Source organism: Sorex fumeus, unplaced genomic scaffold (genome assembly GCF_029834395.1).
Source record: "Sorex fumeus unplaced genomic scaffold, SorFum_2.1 ptg000061l, whole genome shotgun sequence".
In the NCBI taxonomy this organism is placed as follows: domain Eukaryota; kingdom Metazoa; phylum Chordata; class Mammalia; order Eulipotyphla; family Soricidae; genus Sorex; species Sorex fumeus.
In genome coordinates this window covers 44,191,757-44,217,718 of record NW_026606118.1, presented here as the reverse complement: position 1 = coordinate 44,217,718, position 25,962 = coordinate 44,191,757, and the positions used below count along the sequence as shown (strand labels likewise).

General features: G+C 44.0%; 1 protein-coding gene across 1 annotated transcript in view; it reads left to right on the top strand.

The window, feature by feature from the left end:
- The window catches only part of NEK5 (NIMA related kinase 5), a 74,237-nt gene that overhangs the window by 7,774 nt on the left and 40,501 nt on the right, over positions 1–25,962 (top strand). Inside the window, 9 exon segments of the mRNA XM_056126269.1 lie at positions 7,996–8,093; positions 12,735–12,818; positions 12,905–12,975; positions 14,587–14,673; positions 17,480–17,534; positions 20,083–20,283; positions 20,363–20,444; positions 22,251–22,381; positions 25,708–25,871. Coding sequence (XP_055982244.1) covers positions 7,996–8,093; positions 12,735–12,818; positions 12,905–12,975; positions 14,587–14,673; positions 17,480–17,534; positions 20,083–20,283; positions 20,363–20,444; positions 22,251–22,381; positions 25,708–25,871 — 973 coding nt within the window.

Sequence of the window (25,962 nt, the reverse complement as noted above, 5' to 3'; positions counted from 1 at the left end):
GCAAGGCAAGTGCTTCAATACCTGTACATCTCTCAGCACGGTACTTTTTTTAAAATTTCTTTTTTTTTTTTTGCTTTTTGGGTCACACCCAGCGATGCCCAGGGGTTACTCCTGGCTCAGCACTCAGGAATCACCCATGGCGGTGCTCAGGGGACCATATGGGATGCTGGGAATCGAACCTGGGTCGGCCGCGTGCATGGCAAACGCCCTACCCGCTGTGCTATTGCTCCAGCCCCGGCACGGTACTTTTATATTGGTATGTGTGTCTATGTAATAGGCAAGTATGAATTAGTTCAGTAGTCTCCTATTTATTTTATTCGTTCATTTCTTTGGTTCTAGAGATACAATGGTGGTGTTGGGTGGTGGTGTTGGTCCTGCTAGCTCTGTGCTTGGCAGCTGCTCTTTTCAGTGCTGTGGGGACCGTGCAGTGCAGGGATCATGGTGGGGTCAGTTGCATGGAAGTATATTCCTTAACCCCTGTGCTGTCTCTCCAGCCCTGCCTCCCCTTTAGGTAGTGCATTTAATGACTTCTTTTGTTCACCTCTTGATCGTCAACGTTTCGCACATACTAGGTACTGAATATATTTTTGCTGAATAAATACATGAATTAGACAACTTTTAAAAGACTGGTATGTGTTCTGGTTTTCTTGCTTTGGGAACCATTCCCAGCAGTGCTCAAAGGCTAACTCCTGGCTCTGCACTCAGGAATCACTCCTGGTGGACCAAGGAACTTAGGATAGAACCTGGGTGGGCTATGTGCAAGGCAAGCTCCCTACCCACTGTACTGTCTCTCCATCCCTGGAGTGTGCTCTTATTCCATGAAAAATGGATAGTCTTTGGATAGCTCATGTGGATACTCTTTAAAAAATTAGAGAGAGAGAGAGCCCCACCCCTCCACCCCATCCCCAAGGGGGGGTGCATGCTTTGCATGCAGGAGGTTCAGTGTTGATCCCTAACTGGGAGTGACTCTAGAGCACCAAGCTGGTGTGGCCCCCAAACAGAACAACAAAATCAGAGGTCACTTTGACATCATAAGTAACCACCCTAAGTTTGTTTATATTGTAAGCTTAATTTTCCTTATGACAGTTTTTTTTTTTTTAAGTAGAGGATCTTTGTTTAGGAAAACCAGTTCATCGTGATGTCTTTGTTTGTTTGGCAGATTGTTGGCACTTGACAAGTTAAGCTTATAAAAGCCTGCACCACCTGGCTGCTGAGAGGGTCGATAAAGCCGTTGTTTGCACTCAAACAGCTTCTCTCTGAACCTTGGCTCTAGCTCAGGGAACGCGTCTGCAGGAAGCAAGATGTGTTATCAGTTTGACCCAACCTGTGACAAATACGAAGATGGAGTGAGCCCTTCCTACGACTCCAACCATTCCCTCCAATTTCTTACAGTCAGATTTCTCAAGTGCCTACTGATCCAAGCAGGTTTCAACCCAGCCCAGTGACTGGTACAGGCACATGTCCCTACCCTGCCCAGATTTGTTTTCTGTGACTGCATAACAGATGACCTCAAAGTGAGGTGCTGCAATGAACATTGATTTGCCACTTATCAATTTCTCTAGGTCAGAAGTCTTGGCTTGATTTAACTAGATTTTCTCCTCTGAATCTCACTAGACATGTCTAAATAGATTCATCTTTATGTACTCAGGAAGGCTTCAGCCTGCAGAGTCAAAGCAACGGTGCCACCGGCTTTTGAGAGTTTTACTGCAGGGGAAATGAATACCAAAAGGGGAGGCTAGCTTCAAATTCTTTCCCAGATCTTGGGGGCCAAGGATTATTGGGGGTGGGGTGGGGAGTGCAAGGGGTAGGAGAGAAGGCAGATAAGGGAAGAGGTTGGTTTGGATCAAGATGATTAGTGGGTTCTGCGTTTAGTCCGTATAAGGTAAATTTGTTTTCCCTCTCTTGCAGAATCTCTCTTTACAGGATATGCTTTGGATGGTGCATCCGCAAACGGATGCATTTTGATTCACCTGGTGCCCAGTCATTTGCAGGCCAGGTTTCAGCCTCTTGCACACACCTGGGTTCTGAGTCTGAAAAACAGCTTAATCTACTGTTAGCTGAAGTGCTGGCTGCGGGAAGTCAGAAGCCCAGCAGGTCCCCTTCCTCGGTCTTGTTTGTTGGGTTCCAGTAGTTCTCTTCCTTGGCTTTTCAGGTCCTTGGCAGAGCCTTAGGATGGTGAGAGGGAGGTTTCTAATTTCTTTTCTCTTTTTTTGCCATTTTTTAATTTAATTTTTAAAAAAATTTTTATTAGTGAGACACCATGAGGTACAGTTGTAGACTTACACATTTTGTGCTTGGGTTTCAATTTGGAATGGGGAGTATGGGGGGTGGGAGGGATACTGGGATCCGTGGTGGTGGGAAATGGGCACTGGTGGAGGGATGGGTTTCTGATTTCTTGCTGGCTTCCACAAAGCAACCCTCTTCTCTGCCCATAGCCTCTGCCCAGACGCTCAAGCGGGGCCTCTCTCACTTCCTCATCCCAGATTAAATGCTCCTGTGATGAAGTCAGGCCCATTTCAATCTCCTGCTCTATGAACTCAAAAACAGCTGATTAGCAACTTCATTTTTGTCTGCAGAATTCCCTTAGCTATGGAAGTGATTCAGTTCTACTTCAGGCTCTGTTCTTCAAGGGGAGGGGATGGGGGGGTCCTGGGTGCACTCAGGCCAACTTCAGACTTTGTTTATGCAACAGTGAAGTGCGAATTTCAGGGGCCGAGGATGGGAGAGGCAGGTACAGATACAGGTCTGATCAATTCGTCCACGATCTTGTCCATGGAAGGTGAAGGGGCAGTGGGGAAAATAAGGCCGGCTGTTCTACAGAGTGGCATATCTCGGTAGCTTGCCGGGCTCTTCGAGAGGGGCAGTGGAATCAAACCTGGGTCGGCCGCGTGCAAGGCAAACACCCTACCTGCTCCTGGCTGGAGCCATAGCACAGCAGGTAGGGCATTTGCCTTGCATGTGGCCAACACGGCCGACCCAAGTTCGATTCCTCCACCCCTCTCAGAGAGCCTGGCAAGCTACTGAGAGTATCTCGCCCACACGGCAAAGCCTGGAAAGTTCCCCGTGACGTATTCGATATGCCAAACACAGTAACAACAAGTCTCACCATTGAGACGGTACTGGGCCCGCTTGAGCAAATCGATGAACAATGGGAGGACAGTGACAGTTGTTACAACGTGGTTGGGCCGGGCTTCAGTGTGAATGAGCACAGACTTGGAGGGTTTTGTTACTATTTGGGTTGAGAAAACACTGTAAAAGGAGGAGGCAGGAACAGGCACGAAGTGGTGAAGGGCTGGCGAGGAGGCAGACAGGGCAGCGTGCCAAGCATCCTGCACTTTCTTGTTGGAAGGACCAAGGCCAGAATCGCACACTCCCTTCTAGCCGGGTGATTTCTCTGCTCTCCATGGGTAGCTGCCACTTCGAACATGTGCCATGTTGCCCCACTGACAGGGAACAGACCTGTTTTCTGCTGAGGATCAAACAGAGCCCCTCTGGGCAGCTGCAGGCAGGGGCTCTCTCCTGTAAGGCTCACCTCAACAAGGCTCCATGGCCACAGAAATGCAGGCAGGCACACGAGTTCTGCTCACTGCTGTGGCCAGGAGGAATCCAGGCCTTTCTGCTTAGCCCAGTAGGCCCAGCCATGTGACCAACTTCTATGAGATAGCCACTGGTCTGGCAGTGGGGTCAGAGCTGAGACTTGCTGCCAAACTCTGATAGAATTCAGTGTGGGAGATACAGTGAGCATGGGGAGAGTAGTATCACTGTCACTGTCATTGTCCTCCCGTTATTCATCAATTTGCTCGAGGGGGCCCAGTAACGTCTCCATTGTGACACTTGTTACTGTGTTTGGCATATCGAATATGTCAGGGGGAGCTTGCCAGGCTTTGTGCGGGCTGTATACCCTTGGTAGCTTGCTGGGCTCTCCCAGAAGGGTGGAGGAATTGACCTGGGTCAGCTGCGTGCAAGGCAAATGCCCTACCACTGTGCTATCACTCCAGTCTAATATATATATATATGTATATATATATATATATATATATATATATATATATATTGCTGACACTGTAGCACTGTCCTCCTGTTGTTCATCGATTTGCTCAATCGGGCCCAGTAATGTCTCCATTGTGAGGCTTGTTGTTACTGTGTTTGGCATATCGAATACATCACGGGGAGCTTGCCAGGCTTTGCTGAACGAGCTGGATATTCGGATATTCTCGGTAGCTTGCCAGGCTCTCTGAGAGGGGTGGAGGAATTGAACTTGGGTTGGCCAGTACATCTGCATGCAAGGCATATGCCCTATCCACTGTGCTATCACTCCACTCTACAGACTGTATATCTCAATTCTATTTCTAGCACTAAAATTCTTTTATTTTATGGAGTAATGATGGTAGTGAATGAACCCTCATTTCTTCAGTTCTAGATGCTACAGGTTGCAAAGTGCACCATGATGTGCTAATTGGGGGTCAGGGAGCTCCGCAGTGATGCTGAGGGCTGGACCCAGCAATGCTCGGGAGGCCATGTGGGGCCAGAGACCAAACCTGGGGGCCTGTCCATGTCAGCCTCTCAGTCTGCAATGAGACAAGCAAGTGCAGATGGTGTCAGCTCACTGACAATCCACTTTACAGTTGGTGTAACTGTCTGAGCGGAAGGAGCAGGTGACAGACACCGGATAGGAGACTCTGGCTCTTAGTGTAGATGCAGAAACACAGGGGAAGAGAACAGAAGGATCACCTCTTGCTTGTCTGTGTGATTGTTTTGTGTTCCGTAGGGCTTTTTCTTTCTTTCTTTCTTTCTTTCTTTTTTTTATTTTTGTGAAACCACTCAGCGAACTTTTGTTAAGCCACTTCCATGATGCAGTGCCAGGTGCAGGGAACACAGAAGAGCAAGTTTGGGCAGTGTTATGTGGACAGGGAATCTACAGACTGGTGATAAAGACAAATCCATTAGTAGACCCTTCCCTTTCCTCTCCTTCCTTCCCTCCCCTCCCCTTTCCTCCCCTCATTCCCTTCCCTTCCCTTCCTTCCCCTTTCCTCCCATTTCCACCCCCCTCCCTTCCCTCTGCATTCTTACCTGTACTCTCTCTTGGGCCCTCAAGCTGCTTTTCCTTTATCTGGCAGTTAGTCACTGTTACTGTCACTGTCCTCCCGTTGTTCATCGATTTGCTGCAGCGGGCCCAGTAACGTCTCCATTGTGAGACTTGTTGTTATTGTGTTTGGCATATTGAATACGACACAGGGAGGTTGTCAGGCTTTGCCATGTGGGTGAGATACTCTCAGTTGCTCGCCGGGCTCTCCGAGAGGGGTGGAGGAATCGAACCCAGGTCGGCGGGGTCAGTCGTGTGCAAGGCAGATGCCCTACGTGCTGTGCTATTGCTCCAGAGCACCAGTTAGTCAGATAAAGGAAAAACCTGGTGAAACAGGATATAATACACGTATATTTGAATTTATAATGCACAATCACTTGCCGAGCTTTTGAGATATACGCAAGGTCTCATCTTTGATTTTGAGTCTTCTGATTGACCTTCTAAATATCCTTTCTTACATAGACTTTGCCTCTCATTTATAATTTTATTTCTTTGGAATGGAATAGAAATTTACAGATACTCTCTGTTACAATTCTTTCAAATATTTTCCATTTGTCCTATTCAACATCTAGAACAATTTCAGATATATATATATGTATATATATCACGACCACCCTGTTGTTCTTCTATTGCCTCGAGCAGGTTCCAGTAACATCTTCTTCATCCTAGCCCTGAGATTTTTTTTTTAAAAGTGCCATATTCAAGGCTTTTTCAGGGTTAGGAGAATGAGACCCATCATTGTTACTGGCATTTGGCATATTGGGTATACCACGGGGAGTTTGCCAGACTCTGCCGTGTGGGCAGGTTACATTCGGTAGCCTGCCAGTTTGTCCAAAGTAGGAATGAGATGATAAGATGTCGCGCGGCCGCTTCCGGGACCTGAGTGTGATAATCTCTGGATCCTAGCCGTTGTTGGAGTTACACGGCAGTTGGTGGGTGTAACTGTCTAGTTACTGGCAGGTCCAGTCCCAAACCGTGCAGGCTTGGAGATCTCAGCCCCGGGTCCCACACACCTGGGTTCCTCTGCCAGTTCTTTTATGTGTGAGGCTCATCCAAGTGTGTGGAGAGTGGTCCCAGCATGGCCTTGGCTGGGCCCCGGAGGTCTTCAGCTGTTGGGCCCTGGTGGAGACAGTCAGGCACAGGGTAGGAGACTTTATATACATATTTTAAAAAGCTACATAATATAAATCATTCAATGCAGTTTTTTTCTTTTTGGTAGAACTAACTCTATTTTGAGGTGGGGGGGAGGTCACACCCGGTGATGCTCAGGGGTTACTCCTGGTTTTGCACAGGAATTACTCCTGGCGGTGCTCAGGGGACCATATGGGATGCTGGGGATCGAACCCGGGTTGGCCTCATGCAAGGCAAACGCCCTACCCACTGTGCAATCTCTCCAGCCTCGAACTAACTCTATTTTTAAAAAATATCTTATCAATGTATATAGTTGGTTAAATAACAGGTATAATTAGCATAAACTATTTGGTACTTTTGTTTTGTGTTTGGGCCATGCCTGGCAGTGCTCAGGAACTACTCCAAGCCTGGTGAGTTACTCCTGATGGTGCCCAAGGGACCATTAGTTTCCAGGGATGCTGGTGCCCAAGGGACCATTAGTTTTCAGGGATGGAACCCAGGTCCGCTGTGCAGCCCTTTGAGCGATCTCCCCAGCTCTGGCATGAATTTATTTGGGAATGAACACCATGATCTTGATTTGACTCAGTGAGAGCAGGCAGGAGCTGAAAGCCCCACTGAGCATATGCCAGTTAGGAGAATGTGGGGGTTGGAGGGACTTTAGAGCAGCTAAGGTGCTTGCTGTGCACGCTACCAACCTGGGTTCAGTTCCCGATACCACATATGGTTTTCTGAGCACCACCAGGAGTGATCCCTGAGGACAGAGCCCTAGCACTGCCGGGTATGGCCCACAAAGAAAGAAGTGTGTCAGCTGTATTCAACAATATTGTTGACTAAATACCTGATTTAAAAAAAAACAAGTTTAGGACTAGAGCGATAGCGCAGTGGATAGGGTGTTTGCCTTGCCCGCGGCCGACCCGGGTTTGAATCCCAGCATCCCATATGGTCCCCTGAGCACTACCAGGAGTAATTCCTGAGCTCAGAGCCAGGAGTAACCCCTGTGCATTGCCGGGTGTGACCCAAAAAGCAAAAAAGAAAAAATTAAAAAATATAATAAAAAAAACAAGCTTATATATAAATTTAAGAGGGCTCTAAAAATTCTCCCAGAAGTTTTGGTGAAGACAAAGCTGTTAATTTACAGCAGATTTCTCATCTTTTTTTTTCAGGAATATTAAGATAATAATAAATTCTTATTGTGTACAAACATTATTCTAAGCATCTGACTTGAGCCAACTCATTTAACTTTTATATTTTGGGGGTTGGGAGGATGTCATCTCCTCGAGCTGTGCTCAGGGGGACCAGGGACCTCTCTGGCCATACTTGACCAGCCTGGACCTGAGGAAGTTGGGAACCACAATGGCCACCCCAGGAGTGGCCATGGGTCTTCAGAGCTATATTCAGGGATACTTGGGTTGGGGCTGTGGGGGGATTCAATGCCAGGGATTGAACCAGGGTCAAGTGCAGACATGGTATGAGCCTTAACCCCTGGGTTATCTCCCTGTCCCTAATCCTTAGAGCAGTCCTAAGAGGGCTTTCAATATTACTATCTACAGATGAGGTAATGTAACAGAGAGAAACAAAAATATTTTACCCAGAGTCACAGAGCACGGAAGAGTATGTACTGCAATAATAAAATCCCAGTCCCACTCAATTCTACAGCCAGAGTTTTTGCTGCTTTATACTGCTATTCTGTTATATTCTTTCCCCCCTAGAAGCTGAAATGTAGGTGTGTAGGCACTCTCTAAAATCCTTGTCAGCCCTGAGTGGTGCACTTTTTCTTACAGAGAACAACAGTCTGTTCATTGTGATGGAGTACTGTGATGGAGGAGATCTCATGAAGAGGATCAGTAAGCAACGAGGAGTGTTATTCAGTGAAGACCAGGTAAAAACACTTTTCATTTGCCTTTTCATTCACACCAGGCAGGTAAGGTTAAAACGCCATGAACAGTGAACCATGTTTCTATGAGATCTGATTTCTAGTAAAGAAACTCAAACTGTAAAAGAATTGATCAATGTTCTTGATAGATTTAGTTTGTGATACAACTTAAATTGAATCTGTTTTTAAGCAAGACATTTTCCTGAGATAAGATAGTATCTCAGATACTATCACAGCAGAGCCTGGCAAGCTACCCATGGCTTATTTGATATGCCAAAAGCAGTAACGGTAACAGGTCTCATTCCCCTGACCCTGAAAGACCCTCTAATATGGCAGTGTTGGGAAGGACAAGTAAGGAGAGACTGCTAAAATCTCAGGGCTCTGATGGATGGAGACGTTACTGACACCCACTCGAGTAAATCGATGAACAATGTGATGACAGTGAACAGTGAAGATTGTATCTTGTTTTAGACAATTTTGTGTAGAATGTCTGTTAGGTAAATCTTCATGACTTAAAAAAATTAAAATGTAAGGGACTGGAGAGGTAGTAGGTAAGAGGTTTTGCCCTCAATACACCTGGCACCCGATCTGTCTCCCGAGCTCTGCCAGTAGTGACCCCTGCGGAGCCAGGACTAAGTCCTGAGCACTAACAGGTGTGGCCATCAAACAAAAAACAAATTTGAAAAATCTGAATATAGGTGCTGGATCGATAGCACAGCTGGTAGGGCATTTGCCTTGCACGCAGCCGACCTGGGTTCGATTCCCAGCATCCCATATGGTCCCTTGAGCACCGCCAAGACTAATTCCTCAGTGCAGAGCCAGGAGTAACCCCTGTGCATCTCCGGGTGTGACCCAAAAAGCAAAAAAAAAAAAAAACCCTGAATATAGATGTTCCTGAATCTTTTAAAATATGGTCTCTTTATTGCTTTACTCTTCCTTTCACCATCTCATTTTTTGCTGTTAATCAGTCCTGCACTTGTTGAGGGAGAATGGAGAATCTTCTTAGCAATAGCTATTCAGTTTCATTGGCTATTAAGAGAGAGGCGAGAAAACGTGAAGGATAATGACCCCTATTCCCATTTTCTCTTGGCAAAAAAACATTTTTCTTCTGTGCACCGAGCTTCCTTAGCTCCTTCCTCCTGGGAGCAGTGCTCACAGACAAGACAGGTGTGAGTGGAGAGGAGTGGAATCGGGCATCTGACTGATGAGGCCTCAAACATGCCACGGAAACGTTCCCACCTTCCTGTAGGCCATTGTTCCTTCAGCCTGTTTTTCATTAAAATGCATCATGCCTATGCAACGTCCTTCTAAAAAAAATGGAGCATTTAAAAATATGTACCTCATGGTGTTTCACTAATAAAAAAAGGAAAAAAAAACAAAAAACAAAAACAAAAATAAAAATAAAAATATATAACTATATAGCACAGCGGGTAGGGCATTCGCCTTGCATGCAGCCGACACGACCGACCCAAGTTTGATTCCTCTGGTCTCTTGGAGAGCCTGGCAAGCTACCGAGAGTATCCTGCCCGCACAGCAGAGCCTAGCAAGCTCACCGTGGCATATTTGATATGCCAAAAACAGTAGTAACAAGTCTCACAATGGAGACATTGCTGGTGCCCGCTCGAGCAAATCGATGAACAACAGGAGGACAGTGCTACAGTGTGAATGCACAAATGACCAAGGAAGCAATATTCTTAACCTCTCTAAACTTAATCAAATATTTTTATATGTTAATTTATATTATATATTCAATTCTATATTTATAGAATTACTCCTTTCTTCCTTGATAGTCCTAAATTTGCTGCATTTAATGAAAAAAATCTTATCTTTACAAAACGTTGAATTATATTTCCTTTTGTTTGGAAAGAACTAAAACTATAACTAGATTTTAGTATCTGGATTATCTCTTTTTCCCTATTTTTTTCTTCTTTTTGCATAATGCAGTGGGTAAAAAGAATCCATGACACTCTAGAAGAGTTTAAATAAATTTCATAGAACACATTTAACAAAAAGGCAGATGACCAGCTAAAAGAAAATAAAATAATGATTTAAAAAATTAAGCTTTAAAAAGTTTTAAGAATTTATAGGCAAGCTTCATGACTTCATTTTTCCTAATAGCGGCATAGTATTTAATTGTGTAGATATACCATATTTTCTTTATCTAGTCATCTGTTCTTGGGTACTCAGGTTGTTTCCAGATTCTGGCTGTTGTGAATAGTGCTGTAATGAATATAAAAGTGCAGTTGGTGTTTCTGTTGTGTGTTTTTGGGCCCCCCTGACTGGAGAGAGGGAGAGGGAGGAAAGTGTGTGTGTGTGTGTGTGTGTGTGTGTGTGAGAGAGAGAGAGAGAGAGAGAGAGAGAGAGAGAGAGAGAGAGAGAGAGAGAGAGAGAGAGAAGTGGAGAGGAATGCCTGCTAAAGAGGCAGTCTAGGAGGAGGGTGGAAGGAAGTTTTGGGGTGGTAGGAGAGAAACTGGGGACATTGGTGCTGGGAAACTTACATTGGTAGAGAGATGGAGCACTGTATGAACAGCTTACATTGGAGCACTGTATGAACAGCTTTGAATAGCTTTGTAATGGTCTATCTCATGGTGTGGGCTAGAGAGATAGCACAGCGGTAGGGCGTTTGCCTTGCACGCAGCCAGTCTGGCCGAGCCAGGTTCAATTCCTCTGCCCCTCTCAGAGAGCTCAGCAAACTACTGAGAGTATCTCGCCCACACAGCAAAACCTGGCAAGCAACCCATGACATATTCAATATGCCAAACACAGTAACGACAAATATCATGATGGAGACGTTACTGGGCTCGCTTGAGCAAATCTATGAACAACGAAAGGACCATGACCGTGATCTCATGGTGATTAAATTAAAATTTTTTTAAGTTTTAAGAATTTCTGTTATCTGGTGGAGGGATGGGTATTGGAACATTGTATGCCCGAAACCCAATCATAAATAACTTTGTGAGGTCTATTTCACAGTGATTCAATTTTCAAAAAAGAATGTATATATAATGGATGATTATTACAAATTTTAATACCCTCAAAGATTCTCTTTTTTATGTAGGAGTATTGTTATTTATTTAGCCATTGATTAGGTTGATTGAATTGGGCATGAACTCTAACTCTACCTTACTTCCCCCCCCCCTTTTTTATGATTTTATTTGTTGAATCACCATGAGAGCAGTGACAAAGCTTTCGGGTTTAACTCTCGGTCATACAATGAAACACCCGTCCCTTCACCAGTGCCTATTTTCCACCACCAAAAACCCCAATATACTCCCCCCCCAATCTTATACCTTCCCCCTACCTATGGGGCAGATGATTTCCACATTATTCTCTCTCTACTTTGATTACATTCAATATTTTGACACCAGACCCACCATTATTATTTGGGATTTTACCCCCATACTGGGGCTGGAGCGATAGCACAGTGGTAGGGCATTTAACACAGCCAACCTGGCCGATCCGAGTTCCATTCCTCTGCCCCTCTCGGAGAGCCCGGCAAGCTACCGAGAGTATCTCGCCCTCACGGCAGAGCCTGGCAAGCTACCCATGATGTATTCAATATGCCAAACACAGTAACAACAAGTCTCACAATGGAGATGTTACTGGGCCCGCTCGAGCAAATCGATGAACAATGGGAGGACAGTGACAGTTACCCCATACTCAGATCTGCCAAAAAGGCAACAGTAGACAATTTGTTTTCTATTGCTGGTTATGAACAACATATGATGTCACGCAAACAACTTTACCCCAAGTTGTTGGGGTCTGGCCAAAGGCACAGCAGAAATTTTGGGGTATCTGGAAGTCTGAAGGCACCATCAGGCTGCTGATGCACTCACCTCACAGGTACAGATTGACCTTCTGGCGGTACTATGCCTCCAAAGATTCTCAACTTTTTCCTCTCTCTCTTTCTCTGACCTTGCCACTCTTTACATTAAAAAGGAAAAAAGCTAGAGGGTCTGGAGAGATAATGCAGTGGGTAAGGTGCTTGCCTTTCATGTGGCCAACCCCGGTGGTATCACTGGCATCCCATATTGTCCCCCAAAAGCACCAGGAGTGATCACTGATCGCAGAACCAGGAGTACGTCCTGAGCACAGCTGGATGTGGTTCCCAAAATAAAAGGAACAAAAACCTATAATTAGACACCAGTATTGTCTAATATTTTGATACAGTTAGCAACCTAGTGCTAAAAAGATAAAAAAAAAAATAGGGGCTGGAGTGATAGCACAGCGGGTAGGGCGTTTGCCTTGCATGCAGCCGACCCGAGTTCGATTCCCAGCATCTCATATGGTCCCCCAAGCACGGCCAGGAGTAACCCCTGTGCATCCCTGGGTGTGACCCAAAAAAGCAAAAAAAAAAAAGATAAACAAATATAATTAACTATCTTCCTTTTGGTTTCTTCTGTTCATCTTTTTCTGGTATGTTATAGGGGACTTTCTTTTGATACCAATACAACCGGCACCTTTCTGTATCTTTATTTTTCTGGTTGTAAAATGAAAATAATATGATAAGATGATACATTTACTTGCTTCATTCATAAGCATATATGCACACAAATATAGTATAATTGGTCTCTTTTTTGTATGTTATCGTCAAGACATTTCATGGCTAAATTGCTGACTTAGTTTCTTTTTACGTCCCCTCTTCAGATTCTGAATTGGTTTGTTCAGATTTCTCTAGGACTAAAACATATTCATGACAGGAAGATTTTACACAGGGACATCAAAGCACAGGTAACAGCTCGGGGAGAAGACTAGATAGAACTTATCTCTGTTTTCTTAAAAATTAGCTATTGATGTACCATTCTTTCCATTTATAGAACATATTTCTTAGCAAGAGTGGAAGTGTTGCAAAGCTTGGGGACTTTGGTATAGCAAAAGTCTTAAACAAGTAAGTACTTATAATCATTTTTCAGGGGCTGGAGCGATAGCACAGTGGGTAGGGTGTTTGCCTTGCATGTGGCCGACGCGGATTCAATTCCCGGCATCCCATATGGTCCCCTGAGCACCACCAGGGATAATTCCTGAGTGCAGAGCCAGGAGTAACCCCTGTGCATCGCCAGGTGTGACCCAAAAAGAAAAAAAAACAAAAAATCATTTTTCATTCTGTTATAACAGCCCAAATATGTATTTTTAGGTTTAATGAATTATGGCATTTTTAACATGGCTTTCAAATGACTGAAGATAACTATTCATATAAGCCTTGGCAGATTAGGGCAATGGTGGTAATATGTGGTATGATATACTTGATTGAATGAGATGTGACTTTAACATGCTTGAAACTAGTGAGTGTTTAGTGCAACAGACAAGTTCACCATTACTGTTAGGAAATATATTGGTGGAAATGTTTTCATAGACAATTTGGTAGTAATAAATATCAAGCAATTTAACATATTTTATTTCTGGGAATTTGTTCCAAGAGAGTAATTTGAGAAGTAGAATAATTGAAATTATTACTAGCACATGCAAGATGGTGAAATTTAATAAAAACTTGGGCAGTGGGGCCAGAAACACAGTTCAACAGGTAAGGAGTTTGTCTGGCACATAGTTGACCTGGGCTCAGTCCCTGGCACCTTTACAGCCTCCCAAAACCCAGCCAGGAGTAAGCCCTGAGCACCTCTGGGTGTCACCCTCAACCAAATAAACAAACAGAAAATCATTTGGCACAGTCATGAAGTAGAATATTAACATTCACAAACTTGAAGAGTTTTTGATATTGTGAGAAAATTGTTGTTAAATCAAAGTGAAAGTGGAATTCTGAATTTTAAATTCACTGTAATTATAGCAATGTGAAAAATATGCATCTAAAAAGTACAAGATGGGGCTGGAACAATTGTACAGAGGATAAGGTGTTTGCTTTGCACACAGCTGACCTGGGTTTGATCCGGTCCTCTGAGCACCACCAGGAGTAATTATTGAGCACAGAGCCAGGAGTAAGCCCTGAGCACTGCTGGGTGTGCCACCTCCCTCAAATAAAAAAAAGAAAAAGAACAATAAGGAACTATATCAGAAATTTAATAATAGGTGTTTAAGGGCTAGTAAAATTATGGGTACTTTTTTTCCTTTTCATATTTTCCACATTTTTAAATAATAAGATTCTGTTCCTATGATAGTTGAAAGAGAAAAACTTTTCTAATGGAGCTTTGTAATATAACAATGATACTTCTTTGTTTTTGTTTTTTGAGTTAGCAAGGATTAAACTCAAGGCCTCACACATGTGAATATGGTGTTCTAGATCTAAGACACAGCCCCCAGCCATTGTGGGGTCTTTAATTTATAACGTTTTTAAAAGGTTTATAAGACAATGTAGTTTTACAGTTGTTTGATTGAAAAAAAGCAGCTGGTTTTATTATTCTAGTATAAATATACAATGTTTTGCTTTATTTTAATGCCCACATTTTGTGATGTTTATTTACGCCTGTTCTTGGATGTCCATGTCTTAATGACCTCTTCTTACTCCAGTTATAAACTGTGCTATTTTATTATTTGTTTAATATCCCAGTTCCATGGAGCTTGCTAGAACATGTGTTGGAACACCTTACTACCTGTCCCCAGAGATATGTCAGAATAAACCCTACAACAACAAAACGTGAGTGATTAACTATCCATTTGAAAGTCTTAGTAAAATCAGATGTGCTATCTCTTGTACTGCCTTTGTTTTGTTTTCTTCATCTGTGAAATTGGGATTTTAACAGGGGTCTTCTATACTATTTCCCTATGCCCTGAAGCTTTTGAACTTTTGGAAGAAAGACTCTTCTCATTTAAAATAAACCAAGGAATAAATAGAAGGCAGAACACAGATGGAAGATTTACAAAGGGAATAACCAATGTTCCTCTGCAGTGTTAAAGAACAGGCTTTAAAAAAAAACATGCTCTTCCTTCTCTCTTGCTTCTCACTCCCCACAAGCATCCTTCCTCAGCTCCCACCCCAAATCCCTTGAGTTCTTTGTTGTCGTTGTTCTTGTTTTGCAGTGGAGGCTAATTTTAACTGGAGTTTGGGGTCCGGAGACATCTCTGCGGTGTGTTGTTCATGTTACTCTCTTCTAAGAGATTTATTTGTGAGTCTCTGGATCATTCCCAGTTAATGAGCTTATGTGGCGCCAGATGCAGTTCATGGGCATGACTGCCAGGCCTCCAGAAGAACAGGGAGATGGGTGGAGGTCACCCATTCTCGACTCTGCGAGCCTGGAGATTTTGCTCACAAAACCTACATACCTGGGTTTTTCAGCCGATTTACTCATGGATGAGTCTCTTCCAGGCCTGTGGAGATCAGTTGTGAGCCTGGCGGTGATTGAAGTCTGGAGTTCTTCTGCTGCTGGAGCTCTGTTGGGGTGGGTGGAGGCATCCCCCCACCCCACCCAAGGTTTCCCCAGATGAAATAGCCTGGTGCAGTGTCCGGAGGCATCTCTGTGGTGTGGTGCTCTTGCCTGCCTTGGGTTTTGACCCCCTCAATCCTTGGGATTTGACCTCCCCACCCCCACCACAACCATTGGGATTTGACTTCTCCAGGAGCAGGAATGCAGCCAGGAAAACCTTTGTAGAAGGGTGGGTGAGGGCTGGTGGGGGCTGGTGGCCACTCAGGCTGCAGTGAGCTGCGAGCTTGGGCTTTGCAGTCCTGTCACTTCTTAGAAATTGAGCCAACACTTAATTACTCTGATTTGGCCTATCCTTAGCTGGCAGCCACTGCCCCATGGAGACCAGGAAACCAGAACCAGCCTCGGCTTCTCCACTGTCCTCAGCATGGTTCCCTCCCTGCACTTCATTTCTTAAGCACTTCTGTAAACTGGAGAGTTCACCCACTGGCTACAGAACACAGTTGGAGACAGAGGAGGAGTTTGGGCCAAGAGAAAACCCCCAAAGACTAAATTTTATGTGAACGGAAGTGAACAGGGAGTTTCTAGAAGCTCTAGAAACCTATTTGGTGTTCTGTTTCACCCCTCATTGTCTCTCTCTACTCCCCTCCACACGCAAAGGAAGTCTTGGACCCCCGTTACCACACCTTACTGATTCCTTCTCGTTTGATGCTTATACTATCTTCTTGCTTCTTTCACTTAACTTTATTTTCCCTGTGACCTTTTAGGCATAATTATGGATTTTGTTCTGAAAGAAAACTCCTTACTAAACATCTTCCATAAAACTGAGTACTGAGGCTGGAGCAATAGCACAGTGGGTAGGGCGTTTGCCTTGCATGTGACTGACCCGGGTTTGATTCCCAACATCCCATATGGTCCCCCAAGCACCGCCAAGAGTAATTCCTGAGTGCAGAGCCAGGAGTAACCCCTGAGCATCGCCGGGTGTGACCCCCCCAAAAAAGCAAAGGAAAAAAAAAGCAAACAAACAAAAAAACTGAGTACTAAGGATTTGGTCTAGAATCTTATGTTACACTTTTCAAATGTTTATTGAGTGCTGGAGACTGTGCTCATGACAGAGTCTAACTGGGTCTGTGAAGAGCATGTGCAGAAATATATTACCTCCCCATATCAACCGGATTCTAGCAAAACAAATTTCCTCACATATGAAGGCAGTGTTCCATGGACAAGTCACATCTTAGTTCACTGCCCACACTTCCTTTGAGAACATGAAGTTGAAGTAAATATTGAGTCATCTACTTTAGCCGTTAACTAGTTACAACTGTCAACAAATTCAAAAATTACTAACAGAATATGTAATAAAGAGCCAAGCCAAGGCCTAGGCAGGGAATGAAGACCCACAGGAAGAGATTCTGCTTTATTGCTTCTCCAGTAACCTCTTCTGTTCCTACAGGTAGGCTGATTGCAATAGAAAAAAATATTTCATTAAGGCAACACAAGCAAGTATTTGTTTGGGCAACCATATGGTGATTTTCTAATATCCTGGCGAATAGGAAATGTGTACTTGAACTCATCTCAGGAGGGAGATGCATGCTGTGAAGTCTGGGTTGATAGCTCTGTGGCAGATGTCATCTCTCAGTAGGGAAATGCAAGGGCCAGGAGATAAAATCTGTCATGAAAAATGTTTATTGTGGGCACAGGGGCGGGGGTTTCTGGGAGCTGGGATGGTGGTGGGAGCAATTGGCAGGGGGCTTCACAACTAACCTTTCTTACAGGAATGAATATCTAATGACTCACTGAAAATCTTTGTGGTTTATTTGATCTATGGGTAGTTTTATAAAGGTCCTTCCATGTAACACAGTTTGTATACTTCTTCTCTGCTGGGATTTGGGCAAACTAAATATTGTTTTCATTTATGTTTTGTCTTGATGAGAATGAGAATTGATTATGCATCTAAAAGCATTTGTGAAAAGTGGTTGACCTACTTAAGATTTTAAAATAACACAAATAGAAGGTTCTAAGGGTAAATGCTCTCATTGAGTATTAGGAATATTTGCTTGTTATGTAAACTGTTATCTTCCTCAGGGATATTTGGTCTCTTGGCTGTGTCTTATATGAACTCTGCACGCTCAGACATCCCGTAAGTATGTTTGTCATCAGACTAACATTTAATCAGTGAAACTGTGTGAGTGAAATCAACTTCTGAGTGAAAAAATGTTAGTTTTATTTGAGCACTAAAAATTATATGGACACTCTTTGGTGGAGGATGGTTAATCTTTCCTGTATTGTTATGGAAAGATGTTTATTCTATATTAGGAAGTGAAGCATCCAAGTTGGGGCTAGGGCAAGCTCAAAGGCAAGTGCCCCTGCCTGTAAGCTGGAAGCTGTGGCTTTGATGTCGGTTGTACCCCCATGTGCAGAGGATGGTACCAGAATCCCTGCTGTCTGGGACTGCTGGGCCTCAGCAGTGTGCGTCCTCCTGCACCCCCACCCCCAGCTAGGGTGCAGAGAGTGAGCAGGACCCCAGAGAGCAGCACAGCCACACACGCAGATGCCACATCCAAGCCGTATTGTATAGAAAAGGGAAGGGAAGGAGGAAAATCCAAGCTGGAGGATAGACTATTTAGCACATTGCCATGAAGAAATCAAGTGTTTGGGGCCAGAGTGATAGTCTGGGGAGTAAGTGTGTATCTGAATGTGCTTGACCCTGATTCCATGCCTGGCACCATAAGGTAGCCAAAATAGGGTTAGCACAGAGCCAGGAAAAGCCCCTGAGCACTGTTGGGGGTGGCCTCCAAGCAAAAAACAAAATATAAAAGTAAAAATAATATATTTATGAATGTATGTTACACATACACATACTGAATGTAACCTGCCCACATGGCGAAGTCTGGCAAACTCCCCGTGGCATACTCAATATGCCAAATACCAGTAACAATGAAGGGTCTCATTCTCCTAACTCTGAAAGAGCCTTGAATATGGCACTTTTTAAAATCTCAGGACACAGATGAAGGAGATGTTACTGGTGCCTGCTCGAGGTGATCAACGAACAACAGGATGATCGTGATCATGATCGTTACACACACACACACACACACACACACACACATATACATATATAAGCAAAGGGAAAATGTGCATGGGATGAAGTATGTTGTACAAATTTCCATGAGTTCTTGTCCATGAAGCCCCACCTGATGACTACATACCCCTAGACATAAGCCGTGACAACACATGCGTCATGCTATCAGCTGAGAAAGCTCATTAGTGACCCTGTGTCAGGGTTTAGTTGGGGACTAGTCAGGGAGACACCCTTTACCCTTTACATGTCAAGCTGCCAAACTCCTGGGAAGGGAACAAAGTACTCTGCCACCAATGCTGTTTTCATAGTTTAGGCAGAAAAGTGTCACTCTGAACCTTTAGGAAGGGGTGGAAACACTCCTAAAATTTAAGTTCCCAGGGGTCACTAAGGGCTAGTTGTAAGCAGGCCTCTTGATGGGCAGCAGCATTCAGCCTACTGTGTTAACTCGTCCATGCTGCCATCTTCATCAGTACCACCATCACGATCATCATTGTTTTTAATCATTATCAAGGGTCTGACCAGATCTGCCAACTCTCCTCAAAGGTCGGTTCCACTGCCACTCAAGGGCTTACAGGTCAATCCAGACACCAAAGGACAGGTAGAGAAAGATCCAACAACAAGCCAGCAGGCTGGAAGATGTGGACCCATGTCCTCAAAATAACTGTCTTGCCTGTGTGGTCAGTGGATGTAGAACACAAGAGAATCAGTTTTCAGTAAGGGCAGGTTTCACAGAACAGTGGGCACTGCAGCCACTTCAGTAACTTTCGTGGTGGGCAATATCCTGAGTCTGCAAGTCTAAACACATATTTCTGGCTAATCTGGCTAATTTCCAGCACATCCCATCCTGTAGAATGGGTTTTGGGGAGAAGAACTAGACACAGGAAACTTTTTCTACCATATCAGCTGACCCTTCCCAGAAGAGTTTGCTGGTTTTTAATTTTGAGAGTTTGCTGCCTTTTAATTTTGAATTCATCACCTAATTATTTTGGACTGGTTTAAGCACACCATGCAGCTGAACATATCGTTGTATCTTCACACTGAACTGTGAGTCATGGTGGCTAAGACTCACCAGGAGACCCAGGGTCCCCAGAGCACTATATGGGAACCCCCATCCCAGTTTTCTATAAAAAAGTATAAGGAATAAAAAAGTTATAAATAGCCAGGAAAAATACAAATAAATCCATCACCCAAAGGGGCAGAACCTGCTAATCTTTTTATTTTCATTCATTTTTACTCGGTGGGGGGAGATATATCAGTGCTCAGGACTTACTCCTGGCTCTGCTCAGGGATCACTCCTGGAGGGGTTCAGGGGACTGTAAGGGGTGCTTGGGGTCAAACCCACTTCAGCCATATGCGCCCTACTCACTGTACTATATAGCCTGCTTTTAGTTTTTTAAAAAACAATTTTTATCAAAATTATAATAAATAGAGAGTTTTGGGCTTGTTATTGTCACTCAGTAATAGATGCATGCTTGTCTATGAAGGGTGCTGGTCTTAATCCACAATAACACACAATTTATGTCTATTATTTTATTTTATGCTAATACTCTAAAAGATGATGTTGTACTCTTTGCTGACATAGCATCATTATTCCTTGTCCTTTCAGTTTGAGGGGAGCAGCTTACACCATCTGGTTCTGAAGATTTGTCAAGCACATTTCACCCCCATATCTCCAAAGTTTTCCCCTGACCTGAGGGCCTTGATATCTCAGCTTTTCAAGGTCTCTCCTAGAGCCCGACCATCTGTCAACTCCATTTTGAGAAAACCTTTTCTAGAGAAACTTATTGCCAAACACTTGACTCCTGAGGTAAATTTTGAGGTGATTCTGTCTGGAGTTTGCCAGAGCTTCGGGTTAGTGAGGTCTTGACATGTATATTTGGTTTCAGGCCATTCAGGAAGAATTCAAGCACAATCTCAAAAACAGATCAAAACCATCAGTTTCCCGACCTGCTGGGAAGGCAGTTCATGGTAAGAGTGAACAGAACCAACTTTAACTTTTGTGCAGGATAGGGGTAGAGAATAAGAAGAGGTTCGTAGACAGTTCATAGATATGCAGACCTAAAACATTCATGACAACTGTTCACGCAGAGAGATATAATATGGGGCTGATCATATCGGTAAGAATGAGCCATCTAGGGCCAGAGCGATAGTACAATGGGTGAAGCACTTGCTTTGCACATGGCTGACCCAGGTTCAACCCCCAGCATCTCATTTGGTCCCCCTGAGCAGTACCAGGACTGGTTTCCAAGTGCAGAGTCAGGAGTAAGCCCTGAGCATTGCCACGTGTGGTCCCAAAACAAAACAAAATGAAAAAATATGAGCCATCTAAGCTCAGAGAAAGAAATCATCTTGTTCAACAGTGACTGGTGAATGTGCCCAAGAACTTATCTAAAACTCAACTGTGACCTGGAGGACTCATCTCTTTTCTCCTCATTAGTCAGAAAAATTCCATGAAGCAGTAATTTACTAATAAAGAGATCACTGAAGAGTTAGAACCAGCCTTTTGTGCAGGAAAGGGCTACCCCTGAATAAGAGGAGGTTCGTAGACAGACACAGATGATGAGATGAAGCTTTACCTATTTTGAAATGCAGAGAATGGACGCTTATAAATTCTTCCCATTACTGCCCCCTCCTTCCCTCCTGCCTGCTTTCCTTCCTTTCTTCTCTTTCCTTTCCCTTCCTTTGTTCTCTTGCAAAAGCCCATGTGAGTATCTTGGACGTAATTGGTTTAACAGACTGGGAAGCATTACTATGTAATACTCAAAGAAATCAGAGCATGCTTTATAGCTATGATAAAAAGGGAAATAATTCTAGTGCTGGGAATTAGATGGTGGGGTTCTCTCTCTCCCTCCCCCTCTCTCTCTGTTTCTCTCTTTATCTCTCTTTCTGTGTACGGGTGTGTGTTTAAGACAGAGAAAAATTAAAGAAGGAAAATTATTGAGTCTGTAATAGAAGAGAAACAGATACTGGTTATGATTTAGCTATAACCAGTATCTGAACTGAAAGGATGAGGAAGAGTTGAAAAATCTCTCCAAGGAACTGGTACTGCATGATAAACTAAAATGAAGGAAAATAGGAAAAAAGGTAAATGAGCTTCTTTGTCATGCTCAGTTTGGTTTGATATTGTGTTACATATTGGTCTATGTTGAGAATATTTAGAAGCGGTTAAGAGGAGGTAGGGAGAAAGAGCGTTGTATGTGTTTCAAAATAGAAAAACAAGAACAAATTTTGATGTCAACAAAGATACTTCAGAAGACATTAGAGACCTAGTCATATTTCAAACAATAATGCAATGTGATTATCCTAGCTCTGATAATTCCATTTATTTATCCTAATAATATCATTTCTGTAAAAGTTATCATTAATTTCTATTTTTAAAAAAGCTTGTATTCTTCATTACTTAAAATATGCAAATAAATCCTGGGGAAAATGATTTTCTTCCATTCAGAGAAAATACATAATAATAATGTCCCATCAGCACTGCTCCTGCTGGGCATAAGTGTTTCTGTATGGGTCAAGGATGTGGCTCACATGATAGAGAACGTGCCTGGAATATTTGAGGCCCTGGGTTCCATCCCAACATTCATGGTCCTCTGAGTAGCCCTGGTGGTCCCTGAGCATCTCTCTGTTTAACCAAAAAGAAAAAGGAAAAAGTCACTGGCTTAAGTAAATTTACTGTGGTGTGAAATCTCAAATGTTTATATTTTTGCAAGCATCAATACTAAAGGTGTGGATATCATACAGATTGAAGTTGTTCTCCTTTGGTTGATTTAGAGTCTAAGATACAGAAAGTGAGATTCCAGGGAATGTGCTTGCCAAGAGCCAGGGTATCAGTGCCCACCAGGAAGACTGTGTTACCCAGAGACCGATGGAGACCGCCAGCTGCGTCCGAGAAGCCCCTGCCTGTAAGTGGAACTAAGTCCTTCCTTTGGTTTTTAAGTCGGTGACAAATATATACAGACCTATTCACACATGTTCATGGGGAGAGAATTGTGATTTTGAAGTCTACAGGTTTTTTTCGTTGTTTCTTTTTTTTTTTTTTTTGCTTATAGTACTATTTTGTATGAAAATTAACATGGAACTTTATTGAACAGCAGCTACTTTTTTTAAAATCTATCTACCTACCTACTTATCTTCTTTGGTTTGGAGGCCATACCTGGTAGTGCGATAGCACAGCGGGTAGGGCGTTCGCCTTACAAGCGGCCAACATGGCCGACCCGAGTTCGATTCCTCCGCCCCTCTCGGAGAGCCCGGCAAGCTACCGAGAGTATTCGATATGCCAGACACAGTAACAACAAAGTCTCCAATGGAGACGTTACTGGGTCTGCTCGAGCAAATCGACGATCAACGGGAGGGCCTTTACCTTTTTACCTTTACCTGGTGGTGCTCAGGGCTTGCTCCTGTTTCTGTGCTCAATGATTACTCCAGTGGTGCTGGGGGGAGGGGTGCCATAAAAGTGCTGGATTGGATGCATGCAAGGCAAGCTCCTTGCTGCACATGTACTATTTCTGTTTTCAGCTAGTGGCAGAAAAGATGCAATTTACACTTTTAATTGCAGGCGGCCTACCTGGGTTCAATTCTTCCTTCCCTCTCAGAGAGCCCAGCAAGCTACCGAGAGTATCCTGCCCACTCGGCAGAGCCTGGCAAGCTCCTCGTGGCGTATTCGATATGCCAAAAGCAGTAACAACAAGTCTCACCAAGGGGATATTACTGGTGCCTGCTCAAGCAAACTGATGAACAACGGATGACAGTGCTAGTGCTAGGGCTAATTCTGACATGGTATCTGTAATTGGATAATTCTATTATATAACCATTGATTATTGCCCCCCCCCACCCAGAGGTTCTTTCTGTTTCAGTTATTTAAATTCACTTCATCTGTGTTAAATCTTTTTTAGTCTATACTAGTGAATAATTGGCATATAAATGCTAAAATTTGTATCGTTTTTAAAGTGAAGAGTTGTAAATTGGGGGCCAGAAAGTCAATACTTGCAGATGCATGTGGTAAGCAGGTAAGGTGTACAGCCTTGAATAGGGCCGACCTACTTTCATTCCATAGCAATACACACTGGCCCTCAAATACTGCTAGGAAGGATCTCTGATGACAGAACCAGGAGTAAGCCCTAAGCAGTTGGGTGTGGCCCAAACCTCCCTCCCCCTAAAAGGAGTTATTTCTATTTTCAGCTTTCTTTGGTGGGGGGGTGGTGTTAGGCCATACCTGGCTCAATCAAAGTGGACTATGAGGTGCTGGGCATTGAACCAATGGCTCCTGCATGTGAAGCATGTGCTCCAGCTCTGTTATTTCCCCAGCCCAAGAATTGTATTCTGTGCGCTGCCACAGAGGAAGGGTAGGATGGGGGGGGGGGGGGGGGGGGAAGGTGGATGGGAGGGATACTGGGATCAGTGGTGGTGGAAAATGGGCACTGGTGGAGGGATGGGTATTCGAACATTGTATAATTGAAACCCAAGCACAAAAATTTGTAAGTCTACAACTGTGTCTCATGGTGTTTCACTAATAAAAATTAAAAAAAAAAAGAATTGCATTCTGTTACTGTTGTTGCTAGGGCCACACCAGGCGGGTACTCAGGGGCCACTCTTGGCACAGTGCTTGAGGGACCACTGGGTTCAGGGAGCTTAAACCATGGCCTCCTGCATGCAAAGCATATGCTCCAGTTATTGAGCCATTTTAAAATTTATAATTGCATATTAGTTTGGTTTTTGTTTTTCTAAGCCAGCAGAATTGGTGGTACTCATAGCTTACTTCTGACTGCAGGCTCAGGCATCACCCGAGTACTATATGTAGTGCTAGGGATCAAAACCAGGTATGCCACATGCAAGGCTAGGAGCTTTACCCACGGTGTTATCTTTTTGGCTCTCTAAGAACTATATTTTTAAAGAAGTTGCATGGATTCTTTAAAATAGAGGAAATGAGTCAGAAGGAGAGAGGCAGACATAGAATGGTTTAATCCATCTGTGGGATGTAAAAAAAGATAACATGAGACTAGTACCCACAGACAATAAAAACAAGGGATAGGAGAATTGGTCCATGAATGGAAGCTTGCCACCAGTGGGATGGTGAGGGGAGGGCAGTTAGGACAGACAAGGGACCACTATGACAACAATAGTTGGAAATGATCACTCTGGACAAGAACTGAGTGCTGATAGTAGGTAAAGGGATACAAATGATAATTTCTCAGTACCTATATTACAAAATATATTGCCCAGAAGGAGAGAGAGAGAGAGAGAGAGAGAGAGAGAGAGAGAGAGAGAGAGAGAGACAGAGACAGAGACAGAGACAGAGACAGAGAAAAGTGTCTGCCATAGAAGCAGGCGGGGCAGGGTAGTGGGGAGCAAGGTGGGGAAGGTGATGGAAGAGAAACTGGGGACATTGGTGGTGGGAATATACACTGGTGAAGGGATGGGTGTTTGAAATGACTGAAACCCTTTCATGAGTAACCCTGTGACAGTGTTGGTCATACAGTGATGAAATACCTGACCCTTCACAGTGATTCAATTTAGAAAGAAAGGAAGGAAGAAAGAAAGACTATTAACTTTTTTTAAATAGAGGACTAATTGGAAGTATTTATTTCATGTAAAGACTTGTTATAAAATGCATTGGTAAGTAGTTAGATTGCTTTTATGATCCAACGTGGACAATGGGTTGGCACTAGCTTTGCCCACAGCCATCTTGCATTTAATCCCCAGACCTCATATGGTGGCTGGAGCGATAGCACAGTGGGTAGGGCGTCTGCCTTGCACGCAGCCAACATGGACGACCCGAGTTTGATTCCTCCGCCCCTCTCGGAGAGCCCGGCAAGCTACCGAGAGTATCTCGCCCGCACGGCAGAGCCTGGCAAGCTACCCGTGACGTATTCGATATGCCAGACACAGTAACAACAAAGTCTCCAATGGAGACGTCACTGGGCCCGCTCAAGCAAATCGACGATCAACAGGAGGGCCTTTACTTTACTTTACTTACCTCATATGGTCCAAGTCCTGCCAGGAGTGATCCCTGAGGGTAGAGCCAGGAGTAAGCCCTGAGCACCACAAGGCGTGGCCCAAAAAACCCAAACCAAACCAACAAAAATAACTGTGAGGCCTTGTCTCACACTTCACTCTGACTTAGGCTTGTCACATGGGCCAAGTGACCGGGGTGATCCCCCTTGGGAATCCCAAAGTACAAATCTACTTTATTATCCATATTTTAAAGAACTCCTCTGTCTGAATCCCTCAGACAAGGATGGTGGAGAGGCCCAGACTTGCTGCAGTGGAAAGACGCTACGACTACTATTACGCCCAACTTGAGTTGCTGAGGAGAGCCCACGCGCCAGAGGGCTGTCACCATGCTCCTGGAAGAGAAATGGCAGGGGAGGGTCACCGCCTGTCCCCAGAACCATGGTAATGTCACACTCTAACTTAGACTTGGTCCTCTGAAAACATCTTCTTACATTAATATTTATTCTGAAAGCCTTCCAGTTCATCCTGAAAT